We start from the raw sequence: 27253 nt of genomic DNA, 5'->3' as shown, positions 1-27253 counted from the left end.
TTTGCAGAAAGAGTCATAAAGGCATATATAAAACAGTCCAGATACTCATAAACGAGTTCCCTATTCCTTGTGTTAACCCAGCAGTCTAATTTATGGAAATTGAGTAAAGATCAGAAAATTTGCCATCAGAATGGATGTTGCCTAATATCAACAGATTTCCTGAAATTTGAGGATAGAGAAGAAAAAACGGTGCTCTGTGCAGGGTAAATCGTATTCACATCTGTTGCACAGTTGCAGCTGTAATTACACTCCTAACAGCTAAAATTATATCACTAACAGGATGCCCACAGTTCACATCGCAAGGAGATTATGAAGTTAATTGTGTTATTTTCTTCCACACAGTGTGGTTTGGTGGTTTGTTTTTTTTTTATGTTCTCCCAACCCTTTGTCAGTAGATTGTTTTGTAAACATTCAGTAATTTTGAGGAGAGCTTGCACATAAAGCTGCTTCTGTGTCTCTGGCCCTTCTGCCAGTAAATCATGGTATCTTTTAATTCTATTACATATTGTAGGAGGCTGAGGGATTTTTTTATATATGGTTGCAGAGGCTCTGAAGCCTAATGACTGTTCTGCAGAATCATTAGCACATATGCTGCACTCTGTATGAGGTGAGGGCATAGAGCAGCTTAGGGAATTATTTATGATTTTCCTGACAGAAATTGCCAGGTCTTTTTCTGGTCTTGATGATGTTAGTTCAATACTGTTGTCTTAAACTAACTGTCTGCGGCTACCAACTAAAAATCCGTAGTAGATTTTTTTCCATTATATAGTTAACTGTGAATTCAATTCTATATGCATCTGCTCAGCATATGTATTGATATGCCAGAAAAAGATCAACACATTTTACTTGTTTTGATTATTAATTTTTTTTAGACACCTGTAAATTATCTCTGGTCTTCTAGAAACTATTTTTTTTTTCAAAGTAAGATATAGCAAGATTTTTTTTCTTTAAAGAATGTATATTCTAAAAATTCAAAGGAATTTAAGAATTTATTATCTTTAAAATAAGATTGAAAAGCTTCTAAACAAGCAAACAACAACAAAAAGTTTGCACTTAGTTACTGCTTTCTCCAGTTTGAGAGTCCTGTAGTCATCCATGAAGTAAAAGCAAGCCACCATTTTACTAACTTCCAAGAAGAGATGAGAAGGTTTTGTATCTTAAAATTCCTTCTCCTCACTGATACTTGAGTTGTCTTTACAAAAGTGAGTATATAATCTTCATTTTAAGCATGAAACAGCTGAAATGACCTTCACAGAGTGATAGTCTTATAATACTTACATACAAGTAATAGTTGTACTTCTAGTTAAGAACTTGAACTCGTCTTCCCAGATAATTGTTCAAACACTTCTCAAAATAAAGTTCATGGACACAGAGTTAAATGTTTTCCTGAATTCTGTCCTCCTTTCTCTTGCTCAAACCATTTTCAAATGTGCTACTTTTTTCCCCTCTGTGTAGATACCATCAAATTCTGGCAATTTCAGCTGTGCTTCACTTGGAGGTTTGGTTTATAACTCTAAAAGTAACTGGAAGACCACAGACAAAACTAAGATTGTTTCAGATCCTTGCAAAACTGAGTCACAAAGTCTTGCTAAACTGCGATTTAACCAGTAGCTGAACCAGTCACAGACAGCGTATAGTAGATAATAAACACCTAAGTACTTCCTTGTTAGAATTCATTGTATCATATTTATTCTTGTCCTTTGTAAAGCCTAAATATATATTTAAACAAACACAAAACCTTATCTGTAAGAGTAAAGTGTTCCCCAAAGCAGCTGCTTTGTTTGTATTTCATCTGAGTAGTTATAAACTCTGTGGTTGGAGTTGGGTTTTTTTGTTTGCTTTTTTTTCCCTTTAAGTGCAAGGAACAATTAAACTCGTATACGCTGCTTTATGATGTTTGGAATATAGGGGTGTGTGTATGCGTGCATATGTATAAATGTGTGTATATATAAAACTAGTTAACATTACTAATTAACAAAAATATCATTAAAAGGCCATCATTCAAGAAACCTAATTATTCAAGAGCAAAACAAGAAAAAAAATGAAATCTTATTTTCTGTTACACATATAGTAAGTCAGCACACATTTATTGTTAGAAATTTGTTTTGTTTTTGAAAGTATAATCTTAACGAGCTCATTATGTTGGATTTTTCTGGATGTTTTTAATACTGTGGCTTTGATGGCCAAATAGTTTTGTCAGTTTTGCTAAGAAGATGCAAGTTAAAATATTTACCAGCTGAATTGTAGCATTTTAAAATTAAAGTAATTAGGAATGCAACTCCCTAAAGATAGTATGTAATTTAGAAGAAAAAGCACTAATAATTATCATTATTTGTGAGTTTGCAGTGAGGGTGTTGCTCTCATTTTTCTTCTTTTATTTTGGCTTTTGTGTTTGAATTGTGTATTTTAGACTTTTTAGTGGAAAAAAACATCATTTTGAGTAAGGATTAAGGATCTTGTTTTGTAGTTACCTGCTATCTGTGTTCTTGTCTTCCTTGCAAGAGTACAGCGGTCTTTGCTGTTTGCATCCTACCTGATTCATATTGATAAAATTTTTAGAAAGACACAGAATTTTTTTTCCTTCTTCCATTACTGCCTTTAAAAACTAAATCTTTGATTTTAGCATGTGTGTCTAAATATGTATTTACCAGGACAGCAAAGTGTATGAACTGGAAACAAAGAGAAGTCTTGTTCAATAGAAGGTCTCAATTCTGCAATGTAGCATGGCAGAGAGACAGTTTTTAACTCCATGTTTAATTGTCTTGTACCAAACATTTAACTGATTCTAGTGCAGAGTCATTGTTTTCTTACTATATAATCAGTTGTTTTCAGAAGAGCACCAGTTTACCCTCATTATTCTTCTTAAAGTCTTTTTCTTCCCTTCTGAGGGAGATAGGAAGAAGAAAAAAAATCTGTCAGGTTTGTTAGTGCAATAGAAGTTTTTTCTCTTTCTGACCAAAAGAGTGCTAGCTGCCAAAGGCAAGTTTTAGAAAGTGAAACAGTATTTAACTGTGCAATAGGATGTCCTATTTTGTGTTCAGATCCCATGGCATTTTTTTGGTTTGGGGTATAAGGTCAAGTAGACAACCAGACCTTGATCGTGTAAGCCCAAAGCAAAAATTTTCTGCCTGGTCTCCACAGATTGTGTAGCCTGCTGCATCCTGGAAATACAGTAGTAGCCCGGAAGTACAGCTCCTATGTTACTCTTTAATGGGAATGGAAAAAGGGAAGGGAAGCATCCAAGAAATGTGGCTTCAGGGAAGCCTGAGGGTTTGAACTCATGTTTTTTCCAGCAGATAAGCCTACAGGTGAACTTAGCATCCTCTGTCATGCTGCAGCTCATTGCTGTGAAGGCTACTGACCTGTTCTGCCCCCAAAATGCTGCTCTAATTCCTGCCTGTGGTGTTTGGCTCCATTTAACTGAAGCTAACAAAAACCTACTGTCTAAACTATCATATCTCACTTCCAATAAAAGTGGTTAGAGCCCAAGAGCAGAGGTACCCAAGCCCATCATCCTGCCTCTGGCGGTGGTACATACAGGATGCTTGGAGATTTCACCTCTGCCATATTACTCCTAGCACATCCACTGAGATTTTGGCAGCCAGCATTTGATAGACTTTCAGGACTGGAAATTGTATTTTACCATTGCGTTTAGTATCCCTAGATGAACCTTTCTTCTTTGCATTTGTTCATTTGTATTTTGAATGCTCTTATTATTTGTGCCAGTGAGTTCCACAGTCCAATTCTGCATTGCACCAGATTATATATACATACTTTTCTTTTGTTAGCTTTTAATCTGCTGTGTCATAACCATGTTGGTGTTCTGTACTTTGGAGAAATTATGATTAGTCATTTCCTATATATTTTCTCCTTGTTGTTCACAGTTGCATAGACGTCTGTATTGTTCCCCCTCGTTTATCTTTTTCCAGTCTGGAGACTCGTGATTTGTCTGGTCCTTCACCGTACAGAAACCATTCCATGCCAGTCATTGTCCCCCTGCTTTGTATCTTTTCTCGTTCTGTCTTTGTTTGTGGTGGGGTGACCAGAAGTGGTAGCTGTATTTAAAATGAGGTTGCATCATTTATATGGTGGTGTAATGACATTTTCTGTTTTCTCTGTTCCTTCATAATTATTCCTGTCTTTCTCTTCACCTTTCTGACTGCCAATAAGCCAAGTGCCCGCAGAGAACTATCCGCAGTGACTCCAAGGTCTCTGTCCTGGGTGGACCAGAGCCAGTGTAGAGCCCGTTGTTGTGTATGTACAGTTAGGGCTGTTTATCCCTGTGTGCAGCACCTTACATTGTACCAACATTAAATATCCCTTCCCTTTTATTGCGCACTCAGAATTTGTATATCCTTCTGCAGTTCTTTGCAGCTGGTTTTACTTTGACTATTTTATTTTTTCTCAATAAACTTTGTCCCTGCACCATTCACTCCCTTACCAGATCACTTTTACAAATAGCACAGCACAGATCCTTGTGGGACCCTGCTGGTAACTTTCCTCCATTGTGAAAAATGGCTGAGTGTTTACACGTTGTTTCGTGTCTTAATTAGCTGTGGGAAGTCACGTAGGACTTTCTCTTTTAATCCTTGCCATCTCAGCTTCTGCCACAGCTTTGATGAGGGATCTTCTCAACCTCTTTTTGGAAAGCAAGATTCCCTGTAAGCCAACTCATCTTTCCCATGTCCTTGCTAGCTTGTTAGTGACCTCCAAGAGATTCGGGAGCAGGACTTCTCTCTACAAAACACAAATTGTTTCCTTACCAATGTATTTCATATATGTATGTATATGCTCTAATCAATATTTGTATCTTAAATGGATCTGCCAGCTGTATCATGCAAGTTGAGCAGTTTCTGAGGTCCTTGCTCTGGGGGAGTTTCCTCAAGGTGGTTTGCCCAGCACGTTTGAGGGGCAGCCGGTGGGGCCATGGAGAGCAGCAAGCACCAGGGAGCCCACCGCCTCTTCAGCTGCTTCAGCCACGGGCAGAGAACCAATTCCCAGGAAAGCCCTTTCCCACCAGATATTTAAACTATGCGAAACACTGCTATTCTACTCTTGTTTTCCCCCTTTTAATTCTAATAACAAAAAGACAGAAGGTTTGAAGAGGTGAGCCTCAGTGTGGCCAGATACACATTCTCATTTTCTTCACTTCCTGTTGACGCAGGTGTAGGGGCTATTTTGAGATGATGTTCAAAGGAGAGTGAATTGTGTTCTTAGTTTGGAAAACTAACCATAGCTGCTTCAAGTATAGAAAATCAAACCTCTTTTCAGGCACCATGTGGGTTTTATTTCCTTCATCTTAATTTCTTCCTGCGTGTCATTGACAGAACATCATGGTTTGTTTTCAAACTGCAGTTCCTTAAGTACTCTACTGTTCTTGCATTTAGAAATGGCCTCGCATATACATGTCATAATATACTTGTCAGTAGGGTAATGTGGCGTCAAAAATCGGATGCTTAATAAAAGAAGAAAGGTCTTTTAAGGAATAAAACATTCCTTAAAAAGAAGACACTTACTAAGGTAGAATTTATGGGGCAGTCAGACTCTTCAAGAAAATAACCATAAATACTTTACCACATGAAGTTTATTCTTGTTTTCACCTTTGTATGCAAGGAAAAAAAAAAAAGAGAGAGAGAAAAAAAAAAGAAAGATCAATGCCTTAGAATGAGATTGTAAGTCCAGTCTGGAGAAGTTCTTGGGAAGGTCTGTTCTCACCTGTCTCATAGTATAAAATTAAACATTTAATGGAAAAAAATGCTCATTCAAAGGCAATAAAAGGGAAATAATGCTTTAATTCAGTGTTACTTCAGATTGTGGCACATGGAAGTCTTCAAGAATTTCTTGAGTGTCCAGAGTGGTGATGGAGCACAAGAGCTGTCAGTAGTGCTGAGAATTTTAGAAGAGATTTTCCCTCTGCATCAAAGCTTAAGGTCAGCCCCAATATTAAGAATCAGTTGGGGCAATAAAATGCTAAAATAAATATAGACAAGGAATGTGAAACAGTTTGTCCTTATCACATTAGACAGGGTGAGGAAATAACTGCTTATAAACACCATGCTTCTGCAGTGTTTGTGCCTCCAAGAAATGTAAATGTCAGTCAGTTGCACTGAGAAGGAAAATAACCAGCTATGTGAATATCCATATGTTCTCTACAAGCCAGAGACAGCTTTTCAGGACAAAACATTCAGAGATACACATAGAGGATGCACTGCTCAGCTGTTGTATGTCTGGTTTGTTCTCTTAAGGCTGTTTTCCAGGAGGAAATCCTGTCCTTCTTTTCCAGTTAGGCAAGTGCAACATCTCCCCTTCACAAAGAACAGGACTGCAAACTATAATTAAAAGCACTGCAAGCTGTGATTACTTGGTTTACTGTATCCGTCTAATCAAGAGACAGAGTTACCATGTCTCAGGCAGAAGTCAGTTCTGAGCAGCCTGAAATATAAAAACAAATAAGAACTCTGTAAACTGCACCAACATAGTAAGAGGTTATTTAGGCATGTTTGCGCATACGATACAGGCTTGCAAGAAACAAGAAAATAAAATATCTGGGGTTTCCCACCTCACACCATGGGTATGTGTTTTTTTTTTTTCCCTCACAGCAGCCTGAGCTTAGGGAGGAGAACAGTTTTGGCCTGAACACTAAATTTTCTTGACATTGCTAAAGAGGCTGTCAGAGCAGATCTGCCTGCATCCTGTGAGCCAGTTCAGGAGATCGCTGTTGGTCCCCAGCAGCTTAATTCTTGCTGTGTTTTGTACTGAAAGCCTTTGATACTTGTACCAACATAGCTGCAGTGAATTAAGAAATGTTAACAGGGGAGAAATTTTACCAGCTCGTTCTGTGCCACTTCAGTGACTGAAGCACCAGATGTACCTCACATTCCTCCCAGTTCCCTTTCACACTGCATCACACCTCCTCCGTGTGAATGATACCATTGCTGTGTGCCCTCGTAGTGGTGGAGGTAAGCAGAGGGTAACTGAATCGATGACTTTAACCAATTGTCCTTGCGGTGCAATGCAGGTTCTGGGTTGACCAATGTTAAAACAGAAGAGATATCTGAAGTCAAGATGGATGCAGAGTTCCGACATGACTCAGGATATGAAGTGCATCATCAAAAGCTGGTGAGTGAACAAATGGTCCTTTCTGCATGGTGTTATGAATTGCTGATTAAATCCTGAACGTGTGGGTCAAATACAGCTGTGTTTCCCCTGAGTGATGTGGATGCTGAAATTGCCAGCAGAAAGGTTCCATGTGAACAAATGATGATTCTTCTGGTTCTCTCTTAAATGGAAGTAAAGCTGGAGTAATTTCAGCAGAGAAGATAGAAAGCCATTAAGTCTCACGTGAGAGGAAATTCTGGCCTTCCTCTCCTTGCACTGCCATGTGGTCAGATGTGGTCATTTGGGCAACACCTGTCTGTCCCACTATCTGTCTGTCACTCACATAACTGAAGAGAAGAGATACAGAAAAAGGAAAATGCTTAAAAATAAGTTAAAACAAACAAACAAAAATTCATGGAAACACAGCATGGTGCAGCAAGAACTAGTGTAACGCCATTTCAGGAATAGATTCTTTTTCTGTCAAAACAGACAGAGGTGATGCATGAAGGAGCTGAACTCCATGGAGCGTAACCTCTGGCAAGATCCTGTTCTTTGGGATAAGAGGATACTGGCCTTAATTTTGTCTGTCTGTGTGTTTTGTTCTGTAAGGTATATTAAATTATTAACAGATTAAGGGCAAATAGGTGCAAAACACTATTCCTCCTTTGAACTGTGTTTCTTATGAACACAAAAATAACAACCAAAAGCAATGGAAGTAAGAATAAGCATCAGTTCCTTAATAAGTAATGAAGAACCCATACAGCAGCGTTAGCTGTAAACCTTTTCTGCTTTCTCTTTTGTAAAGGTATATTACATGATGAGATTTCAGTTCCGTGACTTTCTATATCCTGATATTAAACTTGAAAGCTTTTTTTCTTAATATATTCTTAAAGCTAAGTAGTGCTGAAAATTAAAATTAGCATGGGACTTAAATTTGCATTTGAACTAGGCAATCACTGTGTGAAAAGATATTCTGCCATCTCTTTGATGCTGAGAACTGAGAATTCCCAGTTTGATGAGCTAATCCAAAATGCATTAGCACTAATTTGGGAAATTCTGACGTGCTTAGCTCAGATGAGTTAAACACCCTGGTGGAGTAAACCCATGCAAGTTTACTGAAGGGAAGGAACTTGCAGAAATGCATTTTCAGCCACGTGCTCGTTAGTTATCGATCCTGTGTCACATGCACTTCCCCACAGCAACCTTTAACGTTTAAGTGGTTTGATGCAGGCACTTTGGAGCTGCCAACTGCCCTTCCTGTGGTAGCTGATGGGGAGTGCATTGTAATCCAGGCACCCGGGCAATGCACATCAGCCTTAAAGTGGGACCTTTCAAGCTTTTTGAAGCATTTAATGCCGTGCTTCTTACTGATAGCTACAACCATTATTTAAAAATCAGCAAGCTGTCCTCTCGGTTATGTGTTCAATTGAGACTGAGCAAGGAGCCCAGTGTTGTCGAGAAAGTGCTGTAATGATGCCTTACAGGGCATCGCTTGTTTACTGTGTGCCATATCCTAGCTGATGCCCTTCTCCATTAGCTTTAATTCAAAAGCAGTAAGCAGAAAATACTTTCATCTGTGTTTTCTTCTGTGCCCTGGAAAGATTTACTGAAACAGTCTCCTTAGGATATTGCTTTGAATTCAGCTGTGCATTGCATTTCATATGGAAACTATTGAATTGGTCTGAAATTGCAGTTCTCTCTTTGTGGGTGCTCACGTTTTAGCTGTACATTAAGTTGATTTTCATGACTCAGAATGCTTCAGGCCTTCCTCTGTTGCACATATATATTAGCTGGGGCATTTCACAGGGCTCTGAAATAATGTGGTAAGGTTCATTCCTCTGCAGGTAAAATTGAGAGAAAAAATTATTACTTCACATGAGCTTATGCCAATACTGTCCATTGTGTGTACTTTGCAGTGAATTCTTAACTTTGCTTAAATGTATTTCTTGCTTACAACTAGGAACAATATAAATATTTATACTGCGTGTTTTAATACCTCTCCAAGGAAGATTGTGTTTCTTAAAGACTGCAAATGTTATACAGCTCATTATAATTCTCAGCTGGTTTCCTGCTTCCCTCTGCATTTTGGTTAAATGCTTGTCAAAGTATTTAGTCTTTCAGAGTGAGGTAGTCTTACAATTCTGTGAATGTAATTTATTCTCTAATCCTTTTTGCCTATTTTAGTTAAAAATAATAATAATAAAAGCCTAATATTGACAAGCAGACAAAAGGCTTGTAAAACATTCATGAATGTAAAATAAAGCGGTGTATACAAAAGGGGACAGTGAAAACAATTGTTCACATTTCATACCTGGTCCTGTTGCTAAAAGGCAGTCTTACTGAATGCATCGTAAAGGTTCCTGCTGTTTGCTGATTTGCCTTACCGGTACCTATGATTTACGTGGATCTTCTCTGTTTTTCACACATGAGTCTCACATGAGTACTGTCACCGTGCAGGTATAGCTCATTCTCCCTTTGCCCTGCAAAATCTCAGTGCATCCCTTGCTGTTCACTTAGATCGGCATGCTCATGTTTGTTGGACTCACATTTCTTTGGTGTGAGAATTTATTCCTTCCTGGTTGTGTGCAAGTTTCACTGTTATCCTGAAGGTCTTCACCACTCCTGTATTGAAATGCATCAGATGTAGTCCAAACAAGCTGAACAGATGCAGATTTAGGAGCATTTTGATGATTCACATTTGAAATATAAAGACAACTGTATGCTCCCTGGTTACTTCTACACAAGAATATCAGTCATTTTGCAGTTGCCTTGATTTGCTTACCAAAAAAAATAAATAAAGAAGCCACTACTCTCACACTTCTGTTGTCTCTAAGTCCCATGTAAACCGGAGACACAGGGATGAGCTTTCCCTTTAACCACAGCACTGCTACACCACAGGCAAAACAAATTTCCTAAATTGCTTCTGTACCTCTTCTCCATCTGTGAGAACTTTGTGGTAATCCACAAAATCCAGGTTTGATTGATTAGAATCTGTACTGTTTAACTACTGAATCTGTATTGTACTGTTTACAGTACCGTTTAACTACTGATACTTCACTAGGCTTTGTATCGTTGTGGCAGCTGGACAAGGTAACAAAATACTTGGTTTTTTATTAGCCACCTTTCTTTATTTTTCTTTGTAGGTGTTCTTTGCTGAAGATGTGGGTTCAAATAAAGGTGCCATCATTGGACTAATGGTGGGAGGTGTTGTCATAGCAACAGTGATTGTCATTACTTTGGTGATGCTGAAGAAGAAGCAGTACACATCTATTCATCACGGGGTTGTGGAGGTAAGAAAAGACCACCAAGCACAAATGGTGCCATGTGCAGCAGTCAACACACTGCTCCATAAACATATTTACAAACAAAGAAACCACTGCTTTGGCTAGCCTTATGTTCAGAGTCTGAGAGGTTGCATCTAGCTAAGTGGAATTAAATTGCCTCATTTTGTAAACTCAGACACAATATAAGCCATGCTAAGTTGGATGCAAAACCACAAAAATTTATTCTGGAACCATCCCAGACCAATCACTTTGTAATGTAAAAGTTCATTTTATAGGAAATTTTACAGCAGCAAATGGACAGATACTGCACAAGAGGAAAAATCTGTTTTTACTGTTGGTGGGAGTTCTCACACACAGAGTTTTCTTCATTTACTTTGCAAATAAATGTTTGAGGCAGGTCTTCTGTGGATTGTGTTATATACTACAAGGATTTTCCCTATACAGATACTTTATTACTTTTTGTTCTCGAAACAAGATTTAACTTCACTACCAACAGCTTTTGATTTATGGTTAACGTAAAACTCATAAATTTGAGAAACACAAATAAAATATAAGACTCCTATATGGGATTTTCAAGATGAAAACCCATGTCTCTTCCCAATCTACCAAGTAGATTTGTGGTCAATTTACAGTAATTCAAAATACCTCACCACTTGCTTGGTTTTAGGAGAGTATCTCTATACATAGAAAAACTTAAATTATGAGAACTGGAAGAGGGGTTTGTGTAACATTTTACCCCTTGTGTATTGATACCTGTTTTCCCATGTGAGTTTCTGGTTTGCAGGTAGTACTTAGATTAGCCAGCACCTGAGACATTTATGCTTTTATCTTCCAAAGCTGGCATTTTAAATTTTTGATTGAAAAAAAATCTTACTCAAGTCCACAGTTATGTTGGTTTTACCCTGAGTCAAGTGAACTTTGCATTGATCTTCCTGGATACATATATGCTTCGTAATGCATGTATCCCATTGTCTGGAGCAATGAAGGGTCTTAGAAATGTTTGAGCAAGCCTTTGTCTTCAGCCTGTGTTTGCACGTTCCTGTGTCCTTGCTGTGGTTGCCTACATGGTTTGAAACCTTCTAAAGAGATGTGGTCAGAAGAGCAGTGATGGCTTGGGGTGAGATTTGAGCACACAGCCATGCAGAATTTTAGACCTCGCTGGAGAAAACAGCAAGCAAGAATCTCAGCTTTAACTTTCCATCTGAGAACTTCCAGCCCATTTTGTAGAAAATTCAAATGGGTTTTAATTCTAAACCACCGAGGTGATTGCTGCTGTCAGCGGTTGTATGTCAGCTGAGGTGTGAGGTCGAAGTCGGTGTGCTTTCCTGCCAAAATGGTTTTCCTGGGTGCTCGACACAGAGCTGAACAGAGCTCACTCACACCAAGCTGCCACCCAGAGGTGGTGGAAGGGAGCTCCTTGCTGTGCACTAGCGTCACCTCACCCTCCTTTGAGTTTAGTGACAACAATAGGTCAGGAGACTCCTTAGGCCAAAGCCCTGAATCGGACATTGAAGGTGGACATACCATTATTGCAGTATGACCTTAAAATTTCAGGTAGGTTTCATCTGATGGAGTGACATGGAGAAAGTAATCAAAGATTCTTACAAGCTTTCTTCAGTGACAGTGAACTTGGAAATGCTGGATTAGAAATAACATGCCCAAGGTGAACAAGTAATTCATGTCAAAATGACAGCATCACTTAGGGAAGCTAACAAGAATATTAGTTGATACATAGTACTGCACCATAGATGGTGTTTCCTTGTAGATTTGCTGCATTGTGATTCGCATCAGTAGGTAGGATTGATTCTTCATTCTGCCAGACCTGCTCTGTGGTCTTGGCAGACTGCATAGCTTCACTGTCTCGCCTGCAAGAAAGGCACAACATCTGTTTTTGTCCTAGGTTTTTCTAGCATGCACTTAGAGAAAAACAGAAATCATAAAAAGCACCCAAAGACCCATTTTAAATAGATGTTTAATATTAAAATGTCCTCAAAATTAAGCCGTTCCATTTGAGAGGGGATTAATTTATCTTTAATGTGCCATGCACAAAAAGCACAAAGGAGCAAAACCACTTGATGTAAAAATAACTGTACATGAGTCCTAGGTTGGCTGAGTATGTTTTAACAAATCTAGCAACCTGTTTGTTGCATGTCAGAAGTTACTGCGAGAATTTAAGTCTGTGATAATGAATGCAAAATTACAAAACAAGTCCTGTTCCACTTATATTCTTATCTTCCAAAAAGTCAAGTCTGACTAAGGCTTGTTCTCCTTTCCCCATGATTTCTTTAACAAGAGTCATTACTGAAAATCCTGTTAGCCTTTTTTGAAGTCCTAAGGAGGAACACACTTGTCCTATTTTGAAAAGGCATCATAATAATTTTCTCCAAGTCTGACAATATAAATGTTTCAAAGTGGTTCAGCCTCCCCAGGAAATGGACTGCCACAGTTAAGTAAATAAATGACTGAGTGGTTGAAAATTGCTTACTCTATGTGCACGTATGAGCTCCAGCAGACATTTTCAAGATGGCTTTTGCTGGTGCCCCCACCCCAGCTGTCTGCAGGAGATTGCTTCCTCCATAATAGCAGGTGGAAAAAGGAGAGGTTCTCACCTCCTGTGCTCCAGACTGCAGCCGAATGTCTCAGCTCACCCTCTTTTGGTATCTCATTTTTGAAGCTCATTTGTTGTCTGTCACAGAGGCAGCACTTCCAGCAGCAGCAGCTTGTGGGGGGAGGCAGTCAGTGATGCAGCAGCACAGAAGCCACTAAAATTACCACAGGACTCTCCAAAGTCCATCTCTCAAAGTCCGATCTGCAGGTGTGCGCTAGGCAGTGCCCATTTACCAGCATTTAGACAGCAATGTTGTGTTCATTGCATCTCTGAGAGCTGCCAGCACATCCTGTCCGGGATTTTGGTCTGCCCGTGTGTGTAGAGAGAGGCAGCATCTGAAATTAGCTGCAGTCTTGCCATCTTCCCGACTCCACACCAGGGTTTTCTGTGTGAAAGATTTATAGGCTAGAGCAGAAGGAGATAGATGGGCAGTCTTAAAAGAGGTTATCTACCTGACCAAGCTGTTTTCTCAAGAGAAAAGAGAAGTGTCTAGGCTGCTTCTCTGCAGCATGGAAGTACCCACACCTCTTAAATGCTGTGTTTAACTCCTGCCACCTCCATAATGGGTGCAAAAAGCTTCTTGAAATGGTAAAGGGCTTTAGTGATTTACTGACAAGGAGATAGCCAAGTTAAAGGCATGTAGGTTGACAGAGCAATACTTAGGACAAAGGTTGTAGGAAAAGAGAGGAACAGTTTGGCACAGCTGAAATGGGTATAAGCGAGTGGAAGAGAAGACATGCAGGGTGAGCAGCAGTGCACATACGTTGGCAGCGAGATGGATTAGCCTGTGGCAGTCAGCTGCAGGAAAGAGAGGGAGTGCTACAATCCAGTCATTTTAAAGGCTAAAGGGGAAATTAAAAAAAAAAAAAAAAAAAAAAAAAAAAAAAAAAAAGGACTAAGATTGCAAGTGGAAGCCTCAATAAATCCCTTTCATCTATAAATGCCATATTTCAGAGGTTATTGGACTTCCACTGTGAACCAGTTTATCAAAGTGCAGCTTTTTGATACATAGCATTGTGCAAGGATGTTAAAAATTCAGTTTGATTTCCACCATCCTTCTTCCGTTCCTATCCCACAAGCAGGTTATGTTGTGTGCTTATCATATCTTCTAGTCCTGAATAAGAAGTGATGAGTGGGAGGCTTAAGCTAAACCAGGTTACAGAGTTCAGTAGAGTGTTTGGAGCTTAAATAGGAAGAAGTGCAGCACAGGTTCTGGCACACCCCTGCTTTGCATCCCCATCCTAGTGGGATGAGCCTCCCAAAAGAAAAACACTCTCAGGCATGTATTGATACATGGTGATGTGTCCCCGTTTTCTCAGCCCCAGTGTTTCATATTACACTAATTTTATGCTAGAAGGGAACCTGTGGGGTTAGCTGTGACCTGTGAGGCTGTCACTTCTCGATGTGGACAAGCACCGGATAATCCATGGCACAGTGTTACTGTGCTCAGTGTGCTCAAATACTGCTGACCTGATGTCACAGCAGCCCAGTCGAGAGTAAAAGGAAGGGTGGCTTTTCCCGTGCGTCTGCATTGTGTCCTTAGTTTCTGCAAGCGCTAAAAAAGGCTGCAGGAACACTTGCAATTTCCCCTGCTTTGTTCTTCTGTTTCCTTCGCAGCCGCATTAGTGACAACAGCAGTGGCAGCAGATGGCACGCGGTGACATTGTCACAATGGAAATAGTTAACGCTGTTAAATTTGCGTGGTCCTCAGGGCACAGATTAGGCCTTTTATGTGTTTGTACAAGAATATTAGACCCTGCTGCTGGTACAGCGATGAAGCGTTCACTTGAAAACACGTGGTCTGCAGCAAGGTGATAGCATCAGCAAATTGCCAGAGACTGATTCGCTGCACATTGGTGTGGACAGTGTAAAAAGTTGGTAGCCCGCAGAGAAAGGACGTGTAACACAGCAGGACACGCCCAAGCACCTGGAGATGCTCGCAGAGGCAGTGCTGTGAGCTGCAGCAGGTCTGTCACCACCTCGCACCCACGCTCATATCTGCCCTCTCGGGGCTCCCTGGGGAAGGGAGGCCACGAGGGAGAACAGCAGGCACAGGCACGGCTCCAGAACACGAGTGCTGCTCAGCCAGTGCTTGTACACAAGTGTCCTGGGGACTTGCCTGTGGAGGCTGAAGAGGAGATGGGCTGTGAAATCCCCAGGGGTTCGTGGATTGAAATGACTGCTGACAGCCACGCTGAGCACTCAGCGCTCGCATAGGCTGGCCAAGGGAAACTTGCATTTTGTCCACAGAAAACAAAAAGTTTCTTCTGTCATTTCTGGAAAGGAAGAGAGGCAGGGAAAGAAGAACACAATTTTTTTTTACCCCAATTTCTAGCATAAGGGAAATCTGGAAAGAACTGTTGAAAGCAAGAGCGCCATCTCCCTATCCAGTATCTCACTGCCTGAGACCGTGCTGCAGGAGGTGAAGAAATTGGTGTATTTTGAGTTTATCGCATAAAGGAGTTACTTCATGCAAATCCAAAAACAAATAAGCAAATGAAAAAAAACCACACCTTTGAACAACAATGTTTTAAGAGGTCAAGTTATATTGCAGAATAGGAAACACAGGAAGCCCTGTGTTAGCTCAGCCCAGTGACCTTTCCTACCGGCCCAAAATAAGGGCTTACTCTCAAGTTTGGGACTTCTAGCTATAGCAAGTTTTGCACTAGCTTGCAAGTGAAAACGGTATGTGATCCTTAAAGTTGAGTATTTCACAAAAATATGTAATTTTTGCACAAGAAAGAGATCTGATTGAAAATCTAATGCTGATTGGGAGTGCAACTTGGGCATTGGAACATGGGTAAGATTTAGATGGGACACAGATAGAGAAAATGGATCAGATTCAGGGTTAGCAGCTGATCTGAGCAGTCAGATACACTTGCCACACACAGAATCATTTCCTCTTTTAAGTAATAAATGAAAGACCATCAAGACATAAAATGGCTCTGAGAGGAGCCATTTTCTGGTGTTACTGCAGGGAAGGTGGTGCGGTAGTACAACATACCACAGTAAAGGAATGGCTACAAAAGCAAGTTGAGCAGCTTGCATTTGTCCCAAGCTTGGAAGAACACACCTTTCATCTGTCTCCAGAGTATCAAGTAACAACTTACAGATGGCCATACTCTGCCCTCACCAAGTTGAGTTATCTCCAGTATTGTAGATTTTAAATGAGTATCAAATAAAACTACTTTACTTTACTTTTTTTTATTAAATGGCTAGAGTAAGCTTACCTGCTATGTAAGACGTCTTGAGATAATACATTTTCCATTATCCAAAAGGTTATTTTTATGCTAAGCTATAATGGCTATTTTTCCAAAAGGTCAGTACTTACAGAAATCCCCAGGAAAATGTTCATACTCAGTACTTTAGCCTAGAGTCTTAGGCACCTTCTCAATGCTAAATTCTTGACAGTGCAAAATTCAGTTTTTATCTTCTGTTTTAAGAGCTATCAAACATTAGAGATAAGAGAGCAAGTAAAACAGCTTACAAGCAGACTTTCTTAGCTGTGTTTTAATAGATGGTTAGCAAGATAGCCAGGATATGGTAGGTTTTGAATACACAACAGCTACTGAGTTCATACAGAAGAGGCAGAATACCTAATTAATATTTAGAGTCTGTTGTCACCCACTCTAATTTGATGGAGTTTTATATTACTGAAATATTCAGTGAAGAAAGGAAATAATTTGAGGAGCTGCAAGTATTAAATGGAGAAGTCTTGACTGAGCTTTCTTTATGCCCATCTTCCAAGTAATCAAGAAAGGTCAAGTTTTGTTAAGTAGAAATACTTAAACAGCACAGACATGGCAAGCTTTTTGTCACTAAACTAAATACAACCTTGAATCCAGAGAAGTTCAGTTTCAGCGAGTGCATCAGGCAATTTGCTCGCTTTCTGCCTGGCTACTCTGGCTACTCTTTTCCTTCACAACCTCATTTTATTTTTGCCAGTTAATTTTTAATGGTCTTGAGACCACAGCACTTGCAACTGATCTGAGAGTACAATATAGACAGAAGGCATCCTCCGACCACTTACTTCAGCTTCTTCTATTATTTCATCAGCTTTTTCTTTTCATTAGAGATCCAGTTCATTCCTAGTATGGATTCTTTATGTGTCCTAGGAGAAAAAATGTAATAATGGGGGACTAGCAGGGAGATGCAAACCGTATCTCCTTTTTTAATTTGCAGCATAACATGTTTCCTGAACCAGACAACAAAATCCAAAGGTGGTATTGCTGAGTTCGGTCAGCTAGTTTTGAAGTCCTAGCAAAAAGATAGGTTGCAAACTTGTTCCTGTTGCCTTATCTTTTCCTCTATCCAAAAAGTGAAGCGTGACTGTCCAAGCTAGATGGGACGTCTCTCGCAAGTTGCTCTTTAAAGCTATTGCATTTTAGAGGATGCTTTCTGCCTGAATGCATACGGGGGTACAAAGCATGCCTGATGGCCTAGTGAGGAAGCATGAGATGTGCTGTGAAATTAAGCAAAAATCTGAGCCTGGTTTCTCCTTCTCATGACAGGTGGATGCTGCAGTGACACCAGAGGAGCGCCACCTTTCCAAGATGCAGCAAAATGGCTACGAAAACCCCACCTACAAGTTCTTTGAACAGATGCAGAATTAGGACACCACAGCAGCCTCATGAGTTGGACAGCAGAATGATTGCTTCACTGCCCATTGGTGTTCAGTTATAGAATAACGTGGAAAGAAACAAAAACACTCTGTTTTATTATTTACTCATTATCGCCTTTTGACAGCTGTGCTGTAACACAAGTAGATGCCTGAACTTGAATTAATAAAATCAGTAATGTATTTTCTCTCTCTTTCTCTTTACATTTCAGTCTTTACACTACATTATTAATGAATGTTTTTTGTGTACTGTAAAGAGTTTAGCTGTATTTAACTAGTGCATGGATAGATTCTCTTTCCCAATTATTTATCATGTAGCTCCTTAGCCAGTTGTATATTATTCTTGTGATTTGTGACAAAAATTAAGTCCTAATTGAAATATGCTTTAAGAATTGATGGGGGATGCTTTCTGTGTCTGTGGGGTTTAGCTGCTTCTCTTTGCTGAGCGTTTTTTTCTCACTATGCATTTTAAAGTAAAACAACATTTTTTAAAAAGTATTCCAGATGAGTTATTGAAATTCTTTTCCTCTGCAGTTGCATTTTATTGTACAGATTGTTGCTCCTGCTGTATTAGTGACGTAGAAATCATGGGAATACACATTTGTTTCTTTGTGCCTGTTTTATGTGCACACTTTAGGCATTGAAAGGTAAACCTTATTTTCTTTTCCATGTATCTTTTTTGGATCTTAAAAAATATTAAAAAGAATCCCTGTTAATTGTGAGCACTTCTGGGGGGGGGAAAAGTGCCTGCTGGTCGAAAATTAACAGGGATCCTCTGCAGGATGATTGTACAGAACCATTGCTTATGAATTGATAGCTTTCTACACTGTGTTACATAAATAAATTAAGAAAAAAAACTTTTGGGCAAGAGTTTTCTTTGGAAGGCAGAATACAAAGATTTTGAAAGCTACTTAAACCGGGAACATCGTGTGTTCACCCCAGGAGAGGGATGGGAAGGGATTTTCCTATGAGGATGGTGGCGCTCAGTCAGATCAGAGCAGGAGGAAAATGTCAGTGAGACATGGTGGGAGAGAGAGGCACTGACAGTGTGCAGGAACCCCTGCTGCAGAGCCCACTCACCAGAGGAGGGGGTTGAATAGACCTGGAGAGCTCCAAGGTGGTCTCTGTACCCAGCTCATGGCGAGAACCGCTCAGGCTGAGCTTGGAGGTGGTGCTGGAAGTTGAGCTATGGAGTAAAACTGGAGGTGCCTATTACATGAACCAGGAAAAGGTAACTTGTTTCTCTCCAGAAAATGGGTTAAACGAGGACTTAAGAAACAGATAAAAATAGACTAATGACAGAAAGATGTATCTCACAAAAGCCAGAAGGCAACTCAATTTGTCCGCAGGCAACAGCAGCCTCTTTTCCAGCATCACCTGCAACGTTTGTCCTCATGGTGAGAAGCGTGGCAGCAGTGGGGCTGCACAGCTCAGGTGAGTGCAGCCTCACTGCAGACCTCATTAAGACAGACACAGTTTCCAACCCTGTTGCACTAACTTGTCCCTGATCCCTGTCCATGAGCTTCCACACAGCCTCGCTTGTTCAGCTGATCCACCCGCTGGCCCAGGACACAGCCGTGCTGACCAGGAGGGCTGTTTGTGCAGCGAGGAACAACCCAGGCAGGTCTTTCATAAGCCACCTGCTAGGGTTCAAGCAGAACGGGCACTTGCTGCTCTGCACTAGCAGCAGAGCTGCCTGGTGTGCATCACCAAACAGGGGTGTTATTCCCTTTGCTCTCCCATCCCACTATACTGAGGGAATTCATTGCAAGGAATCAGGGCTATGGGAATGGTTGGTGTTATTTCGAGACCCTTTGGTACCAGGATTTCATAAAGAATTTGCAGATGTCCTTTGTTTCACAAATATTTAGGGTTAATCTCCTATCTGCTATTGTAGATCTCATTATATAGGTCACATGTACCCCCTGGAAAGAAATACATAAGTCTGTCTTCTGTGCACTGGTCCAGTATCGTAGGAAAAGATTCCACTTCAGGGGGAAGGCAGGATATAATTCAATTTAGTGCAGTCTCATTAAAGGAGCATTATCAAAATTCCTTTTAGGAGAAGCTAGAGTAATCCCTAAGATATAGAGGGCCACGAGCCTTTGGAGCAAATCCCATTTATAATAGCATAATACCGTGCAATCCTGGTTATAGAAAAATGCAATTTCTTCAAACAGTAATTGCCAGACAGTGAATTTGATGCTGTGGGGTTATTTGTCCAGTGAGACTTTGGTACTGCTCTTTCCACTCATGGATCAACTTTTAATTAATCACAGTTTTACTGCACTGATCAATCAATCAGTTTTTACAATTCTCTCCACATATGCACACTCTTGAAAGAAAAGCAATAAAGGCACACCTTGACACGCATGTAAAGCGTAGGAAGCAAAGAAAGTTCCTGAAACTTCAACACTAACACTCCTGCAGTTGCTGCAAGCCCAAAAGCAATTTATCACAGTTCCCAGGTAATAGCAGCAGCCTTCTTTCTGCCTGTCTCTAGCTGTGCAAGCTCCTTATTGTGGAAAGATTATATTAGAAGTGAATAAAAACAGTTTGACAGGCTCATAAAGCAGAAAAGCTGACAGAGAGAGGTAGCTGAGCACCTCAGTTTCTTGTGCAGGATGGATTGGGTATCAGCTGCTCCAGCAATAACTGAGCAGGGCCATTTGCATGCAGCTATAGGCTGCAAACAAAATTCCACTCCCCAGACCTAAGGAAATTATTCTTGGGGAAAAAATAAATAAAATAAGCATATCCCTGGCTGTTGAGCTGATACATTTGATAGGGAAACTTTTCTAGTCATTTTGACAGAACCAGGTTATGGAGCACTCGCAGGCGTGGTTTGATCAGCAGAGCTGGGGCAGAGGGTCCCAACTACAAGGTGGTCTAGGAAAAACAAACCTAGGGCCGGTGTTGCTCTTACTGAGAACCACCTGCAAGCAGCTGTGTTTTCCATTAGATGTGTCATGACCCTCACACAGCTCCATCATCTCCGTCCTCATTACTGCACTTACCAAAGCAATTTTAGTGCCGCCGCTGTGTGGCCTAACAGCTCACATTTATTGTTTAAACTAATGGATTTTGTGGGTGGTGGGTAAACTGGGTGTTAAAATGCCTCTAAGCAGCAAGATTGAAAATATCCTCATGGCAGATGAGAACGGATTACAAACAACACCATGATCAGCATCCTGGTTGTGTTTCCATGCAATTTCTCTGCCACTCAGAATATGAGTGTCTCTGCTCTGCCAGCAAAGGATGTCTTTGCCGCTTTGTCTTGCTGCTGCCCTGCAGTTCTCCACCTTCTGCCCCACCGTCTTCCTTGAAAAAGTCAATGCTAAATCATTCCCGCAACTTTCCATGGTCCTGGGAAATTTATTTGGCAGACAATACAGAAAAATCCTTTAAGCTTCCAAATATAAGTACTGGGTTTTATTTTGAGGTAATAAGGTATTCTGGCTTTAATGGGATTCTTAGTTAAAGTTGAATTTGGACATTGCATTTAAGAACAAGTCTCCATAGCCAGTGCTTTCTCTGTTTGCTACCCAGTTTCTCTGGGACAGCTCACTGTAGAAAATCTTCCAGACCAATTTAAGATTTGATTTCACCTAGATCAAAAAGTAGACATTCCTCTTTTGAAATGCTGCTTATGAAAAAAATACAGAGAGAAAAGAATAGACAGCACACAGCAGACTCCCTTCGTCAGGGGCTGAGCAGCTACTGCAGGAAGAAAATCCTTGAAATAGCTGTGACGCTGCTGCTGGTCCAAAATGGGACATGGTAATTATGGCTATTTTGAGTCCCTGATTGCTACACCAAGTCCCTCTAACTACGCCTAAATGCTGCTTCAGGCTATCACTCTGGGGAGCATTTCAAGTGCAGGATCCTGTTTTCATTTAATTAGGATGAGGGGCTGGGAGACACAGACGAAATCCCATTTACCCCATATAACTCTTCTCTAAAAAGGGTTTGAGGAAAGAGTTCTGCACCCCTGCCAGCTCTGTGCAGAGATGGGAGCAAACATGAGCTACGTCCAGCAGTGATCCCTGCCAGGCGAACAGGAGGGAGTAGAGCTCCTGCAACAGAGTGTGGCCTCTACAACCCTTTGATAAATAACATCCTAGAAAGAATAGTGTGAAAAAGACGGTTTTGTTTTCCTTTTAATAGGTTTATTAAAAAAAAAAAAAAAAAAAAAAAAAAGAGGTGATGGGGAGGGAAGAGAGAGGTCTGCCTTCGTGATACATTTTGTGCCAGGAGGCTCCCCAGCCCTGTGGGCCGTGTGGTGTGCCCCAGTGTCACTGGGCGCCATTTTGCCACAGGGCAGGAGCAGCCGCGTCTCACCATGACTGCTGCTCAGTGGGGACAGACGCTGCTCTCCATGGGGCACCCCTCTGCGACAAAGCATCTGCAATGGCGAGACAAGGGCCCTGCTCTGAGGGCTGCCATGAGGGACACCGCTGAACGCTGTATTTCAGCCCGTGACATGGCGGTGCCTGCCCATGGCAGCCATCTCAAATCGGCTGCTTGTGAGCAGCGTGTGAAGGGCTCAGGGACACAGATGTCAGGTATGGGCGATGCTCAGACATTGTGTGGAGGCTGCACCATGTTACACTAGCTGGGTGTCGTGGTGTAACCCCAGTGGGTGGCTGAGCCCCACACAGCCTCTTGCTCACTCCCCCTAAGTGAGACTGGGGAGAAAACTGGTAAGGTGAAAGTAAGAAAAATTGTGGTCTGGGATAAAAGCAATTTAATAGGTAGAACAAAATCTGTATTCGCAAGCAAAGCAAAGAAAGGCATTCCTTGCATTCCTTGGCTACTTCCCATCGGCAGGCAGGTGTTCGGCCATCTCCAGGAAAGCAGGGCTCATCACGCATAATGGCTTCTTGGGAAGACAAATGCCATCACACAGACTGTCCCACCCTAATGTTTATTTCCCCAGCTTTTATTGCTGCACACAACATTATGTGGAGTGAGCTATCCCTTTGGTCAGTCTAGGCCAGCTGTCCTGGCTGTGTCCCCCCAGCAGCTCCTGGTGCACCCCCAGCTTTCTCGCTGGCAGGGCAGGGTGAGAAGCTGAAACGGCCTTGGCTCTGTGTCGCGTTAAGGGGTGGAGCTGATTAACCGTTACGGGCCCGGTCAGATTCAGGTTACTGAACCAGTCGGACATTCACCAAAAAACACATTAACCGTCTGGGGGTCCAGTCAGACATTCACCAAAAACGCATTAACGGCCTGGGGGTCCGTTCAGACATTCACCAAAAACGCATTAACCATCTGGGGGTCCGCTCGGACATTCACCAAAAATGCATTAACCGCCTGGGGGTCTGGTTAGATTCAGAACACTGAACTATCACGGATAACCACCCTCACCCTCGTTGCACTCAATGAGAGTTATCACAATGCAATCAAGTATGGTTTATTACAGCAACAGATAATCAGGTTCTTTTGGATTGCCGGCGATAGTGACTGTCTGCAAAAGCAAGTTAGTATGCATAAAATACACAGGTGTTATAGGTGTTGTAGGTGTTACAGGTGTTATAGATGTTTATAGATGTTACAGATGTTACAGAGGTTATAGGTCTTGCAGGTGTTACAGATGTTACAGGTGTTTACAGGTGTCACAGGTGTGCAGCCTAGAAATAAACGCGTTGAAAGGATCAAAGACTCTATAGAGATTTATAAGCAAGTATTCAGATCTCACCCAAAGGCGTCCCAATGGGGGGGGAAGAGAGGCTCAGCCCGTCGACTGATCCCAGGAGTCAGGAGGTCCTAAGGATATTGTCCTCGGGATGGTATCTCCCCTGACGGTGGTATCTTCCCTAACATCCCCTTTCTCTTGGGCCAATTTATATTATTTTCTATCTTTTAGGTGGAGCTTGAGTGGCTCTAGTCAAGCATATCTTAGTTATGATTGGTGTAAAGTTTTCCCGTCTCCGTTTAAAGTAATAGGCTCCGAGGAATTCAGAGCGCATGCTCAGTGAGGGGTGGTCGCACCTTGGAGGCGGGTAGCTTTTGGGATGGAGGTGTGTTTTGGTATTATAATGATATTATAATGAGCAAAAAGTACACTAGGGTACAGCATTTGTCAAAACATGACAGGTCTTTGGCTTAGGGTGGCAAAAAGTGCAGCTGTGTGCACAAGAACAATCGAGGCCCCATCTGATTACAGAGCCTAGCCGTGGTGTCTCCACTCCACTCTACACTCCGTGCTGTTCCTTAGAGCTAGCACACCAAGTTTCCCCAGCGCGATAGCATCAAAGGTTGGGAGCCTAGGGAATGCTCAAATAATGCAGTTATGCCCTACCCTGAAAGCCTCTTCAATGCTGCACCTTTTCCTCAAAAGATGTGAATGTTAGTTTTATTTTCCTAGTTACTCCAGGCATTTACACCACATAATCCACCCCGTGACTATAGTCACTCAAGCTTCACAACAGTTGGAATATGTCGGGGATATCACATACATTCTCGGATTGAGGTTTATCGAGTGTATGTACATTGTGTAGAGATGCTAAGTGTTTCATCATAAACCAGAGTTTAACATACAAACTAATTGTCAGTATAAAACATAATACAGTGAGTATTAGCAGAACAATAACAGGGTGAAGCATCTTGTTGAAGATTCCCTTGGCAGCTGGCGACCATCCAAACAAAGTGTCCCACCAACGGTGTCTCTCATCTCTCTTTACTCCTTCCATCACTCGATGTATTTCTTGTGCATCATGATGGACAGTAAACAGAGTCTTTTGTCCATTTTCTCGGACCTGTGTCATCAGCTGCTTCAGGTCCTCATGTACCAGCAATTTCTTCACCAAGGTAAGGTTCATTCCAATAGGAGTAGGCAGCAGTTCATGAAGCAGAATATAATTAGATGCAATAAGTTGATAAGAAGTGACAGGAACTGAGTATTTAAAATCACATCCTAGAATTTTGGTAAAATTGCAAACACAAACATTAGAGTGATTATTGATATCTACCACTGCATTATCTACGACTATAGAATCACAATGAGTTCTCATGCAAACACAACCTTTCCCAATATATACAAGTACAGTTTCAAGGGTTTCATTAGGATGTATCTCAAAGTGGCAAATATTTTGCTCAATGTCAAGACAAATGTCTTGGGATTCCAGCGTGTTACTTTCACAGATGAAACCTTTTTGTTCACGCACAATGCATGCTTTTACATCAATTGTTTGCCACTTTCCTCCCTTTTGATGGGCCCATACTTTATGCTCTCTAGGATAAAGTATAGTTCCATTATGATTGAGTCCTAATGCAATGATTGGATATACATTGTATACGGTGGCATTACTTACAGTAAGTATAAAGGCAACAATTTTATCATTTTCTGCATAATGGGTAAAGTTGACTAATTGCCATCATGCTTGAAATTCTTTTTCAAATTCTGAAGCATTATCCCAAATCAATTTTCGAATTTCAGTGGGCAAAGTTACTCCTTCTCCCTCTCCAATAATAGCTGCTGCTACAGATTGTATCCATAACTGTGCTTGGATACAGCTCAAGGCAAGGGAGGTATTGCCTTGGGCTTTTCCAAGGGCATTTACAATTAATTGATGATCATTTTCCTCAATTTGTTCCCAATGGGGTAAAATATCTGATAGAAGCCATTGATTTGCTCCTAAAGCCAATAAGGATGATTTTATTGGTTGTTCCAGTTTCCTTAGGTCATCTGTAGTAGCAGTTATTCTACTTATTAAAACCTCAGCATCAATGCTATTTAATATACCTAATCCTGTCCCTAATAACCCAGTTGCATCCCGTGGCCCTCTTTTAGGGACCAACTAGGGTCAAAGAGAATTTGTTGTTGAATTATGTAAGGGCCTGTATTGAAGATGGAAGGAGTTAGACCAATGGGAGGATGAGTCGGTTTGTTTTCAAATATCTGCGGAGGCAGAGGCTTCTTATCCTTTGTAGTCGATGATGTTTCTGTATTAACCATGAATTCAAATAATATTTCTGTGCCTCTGTAACCCCAAAGACAGTACACAATTATAGGTTTGGTGAATCAATGTATACTGTCTTAATTTCAGTCAGCCGATTATAAGTGGATCGGTTAGTTATTCGGCAACCAATTTGTATTGTCTGTCCAGACATAGCTTGAAGTTCAGCCATTCTTAGAGAATCATTCCAACTCCATTCATCTTTTGAAAATATTTTGTTTCCATGTAGAACTAAAGTAGAGAGATTTAGGTCCTTTCTGTTTTGAGATGTTCCAGTGACTGTGCTATACTGTGACAATACATGGTTAGATGCCATGGTGAAACACCTCAGCTCCATGCACAGCCACAGTAGTTAAGTTTCCTTTAAGGTCTGTAATTGCATCAAGGTCAGGGTAAAGCATGGCATTATTAATCCAAACTGTTGATTCGTCATCTTCCAGCTGTCCATATACAGTTTGCTCAGGGTTCCTGTGAACACAAAAGAAAATAAAATATGCTCGGTTGTATTCAACCGGCAGGGTTAGAAAGAGGGTGAAATAGCAATCTTTGATTTCCCATGCATAGAAATACTTGGGAGTAGTTAGCACTATTACTACTGTTAGATACACAGAGGGCTTTCACTATCTCTGCCATGTTTGGAACTGCGGCAGTCAAAGGTATAGTGTTAGCATTCAACTGTCTGTAATCCACTGTAAAATGCCATTGCCTGGTTGGTTCCTTTACTGGCCACACTGGTGAATTATAAGGTGAATGGGTCCTTTTAATAATGCCTCTTTTTTCCAATTCTGTTACCACCCCGTCAATCCCCGTAAATACTGCTGCTGACAACAGATATTGCCGATCATTAATGATTTTAGCAGGGGATAAGGGTATGGATGTTTGTAACAGGCTCAGTCTCATGGTGCCTGAATCCCTTTGATGTGTCGCGAAACTCCACACAGTTCCATCAGGGAGTTTCCACATACGACCATGCAGTATGTCAAATCCTAAAATATTAGTATATGCAGCACCAACTAATACTTCTATTCTGGTTAATTTTTGTTCCTCTGGCAACCAGAGTGAAATTTTTGCAGTGGGGCATTGTTTTTCCACACCATTGATTCCCGTGAATTTAACCCTGCGTTGACCAGGTGTTATGCTCAGGGTTTGTGCTGTCTCATGTGTAATTACTGACATTTGGGTCCTGGTATCAATAAGAAAATTTACCAATATTTTTGGGGGTTCAACAGGAATGGCAATTATAGGGTCAGAGTGTTCATTAGAGAGCCATTGAATTGCTAATACCCGCTGAGCAGGGTGGCTCACTGCCCTCCCCGGGGACAAGAGTTTTTTTTTGCCGACACCACAACTCACTCTGTTCCCTATTAGGTTTGAACCTCTCTTTGAATTTGGGGTATCTGGGATTTTTAGTGTGGATTTGGCAGACTCGCCGAGAGTGGTATTGGGATTTAATGCTGGATGAATTAATCCAGCCTATTTGGCATCCGTATTTATCTATGTCTTGTACCAATTCACTCCAGGTGGGAATAGGGGAGTTAGGATTTCGCCTACAACCACTATCATCATCCCTACAAGCAGCTAGTATGTGATCTTGGGTGTTTTCTACAAACATCTTAAGACAATCAGGGAGTCCACGGATGAGAGGGGTTAATTGAACCAGGTCAATAGGAGCTAACATTGGGGA

At 41.1% G+C, this 27253-nt stretch overlaps 1 protein-coding gene across 2 annotated transcripts in view; it reads left to right on the top strand.

The window, feature by feature from the left end:
- Positions 1-18063, top strand: part of APP (amyloid beta precursor protein) — a 214084-nt gene extending 196021 nt beyond the window's left edge. For both annotated transcript variants that reach the window (XM_082781003.1, XM_082781002.1), the window contains 3 exons: positions 7019-7119; positions 10242-10388; positions 17502-18063. In XM_082781003.1, the coding sequence (XP_082637129.1) occupies positions 7019-7119; positions 10242-10388; positions 17502-17603 (350 nt within the window). In that variant the 3' untranslated portion in view covers positions 17604-18063. The remainder of the gene's footprint in view (positions 1-7018; positions 7120-10241; positions 10389-17501) is intronic.
- The last annotated feature ends 9190 nt before the right edge of the window (positions 18064-27253 follow it).

Source organism: Aythya marila, assembly GCF_965140915.1.
Source record: "Aythya marila genome assembly, chromosome: 1".
NCBI lineage: Eukaryota > Metazoa > Chordata > Aves > Anseriformes > Anatidae > Aythya > Aythya marila.
This window is presented reverse-complemented; position numbering and strand designations above follow the sequence as displayed.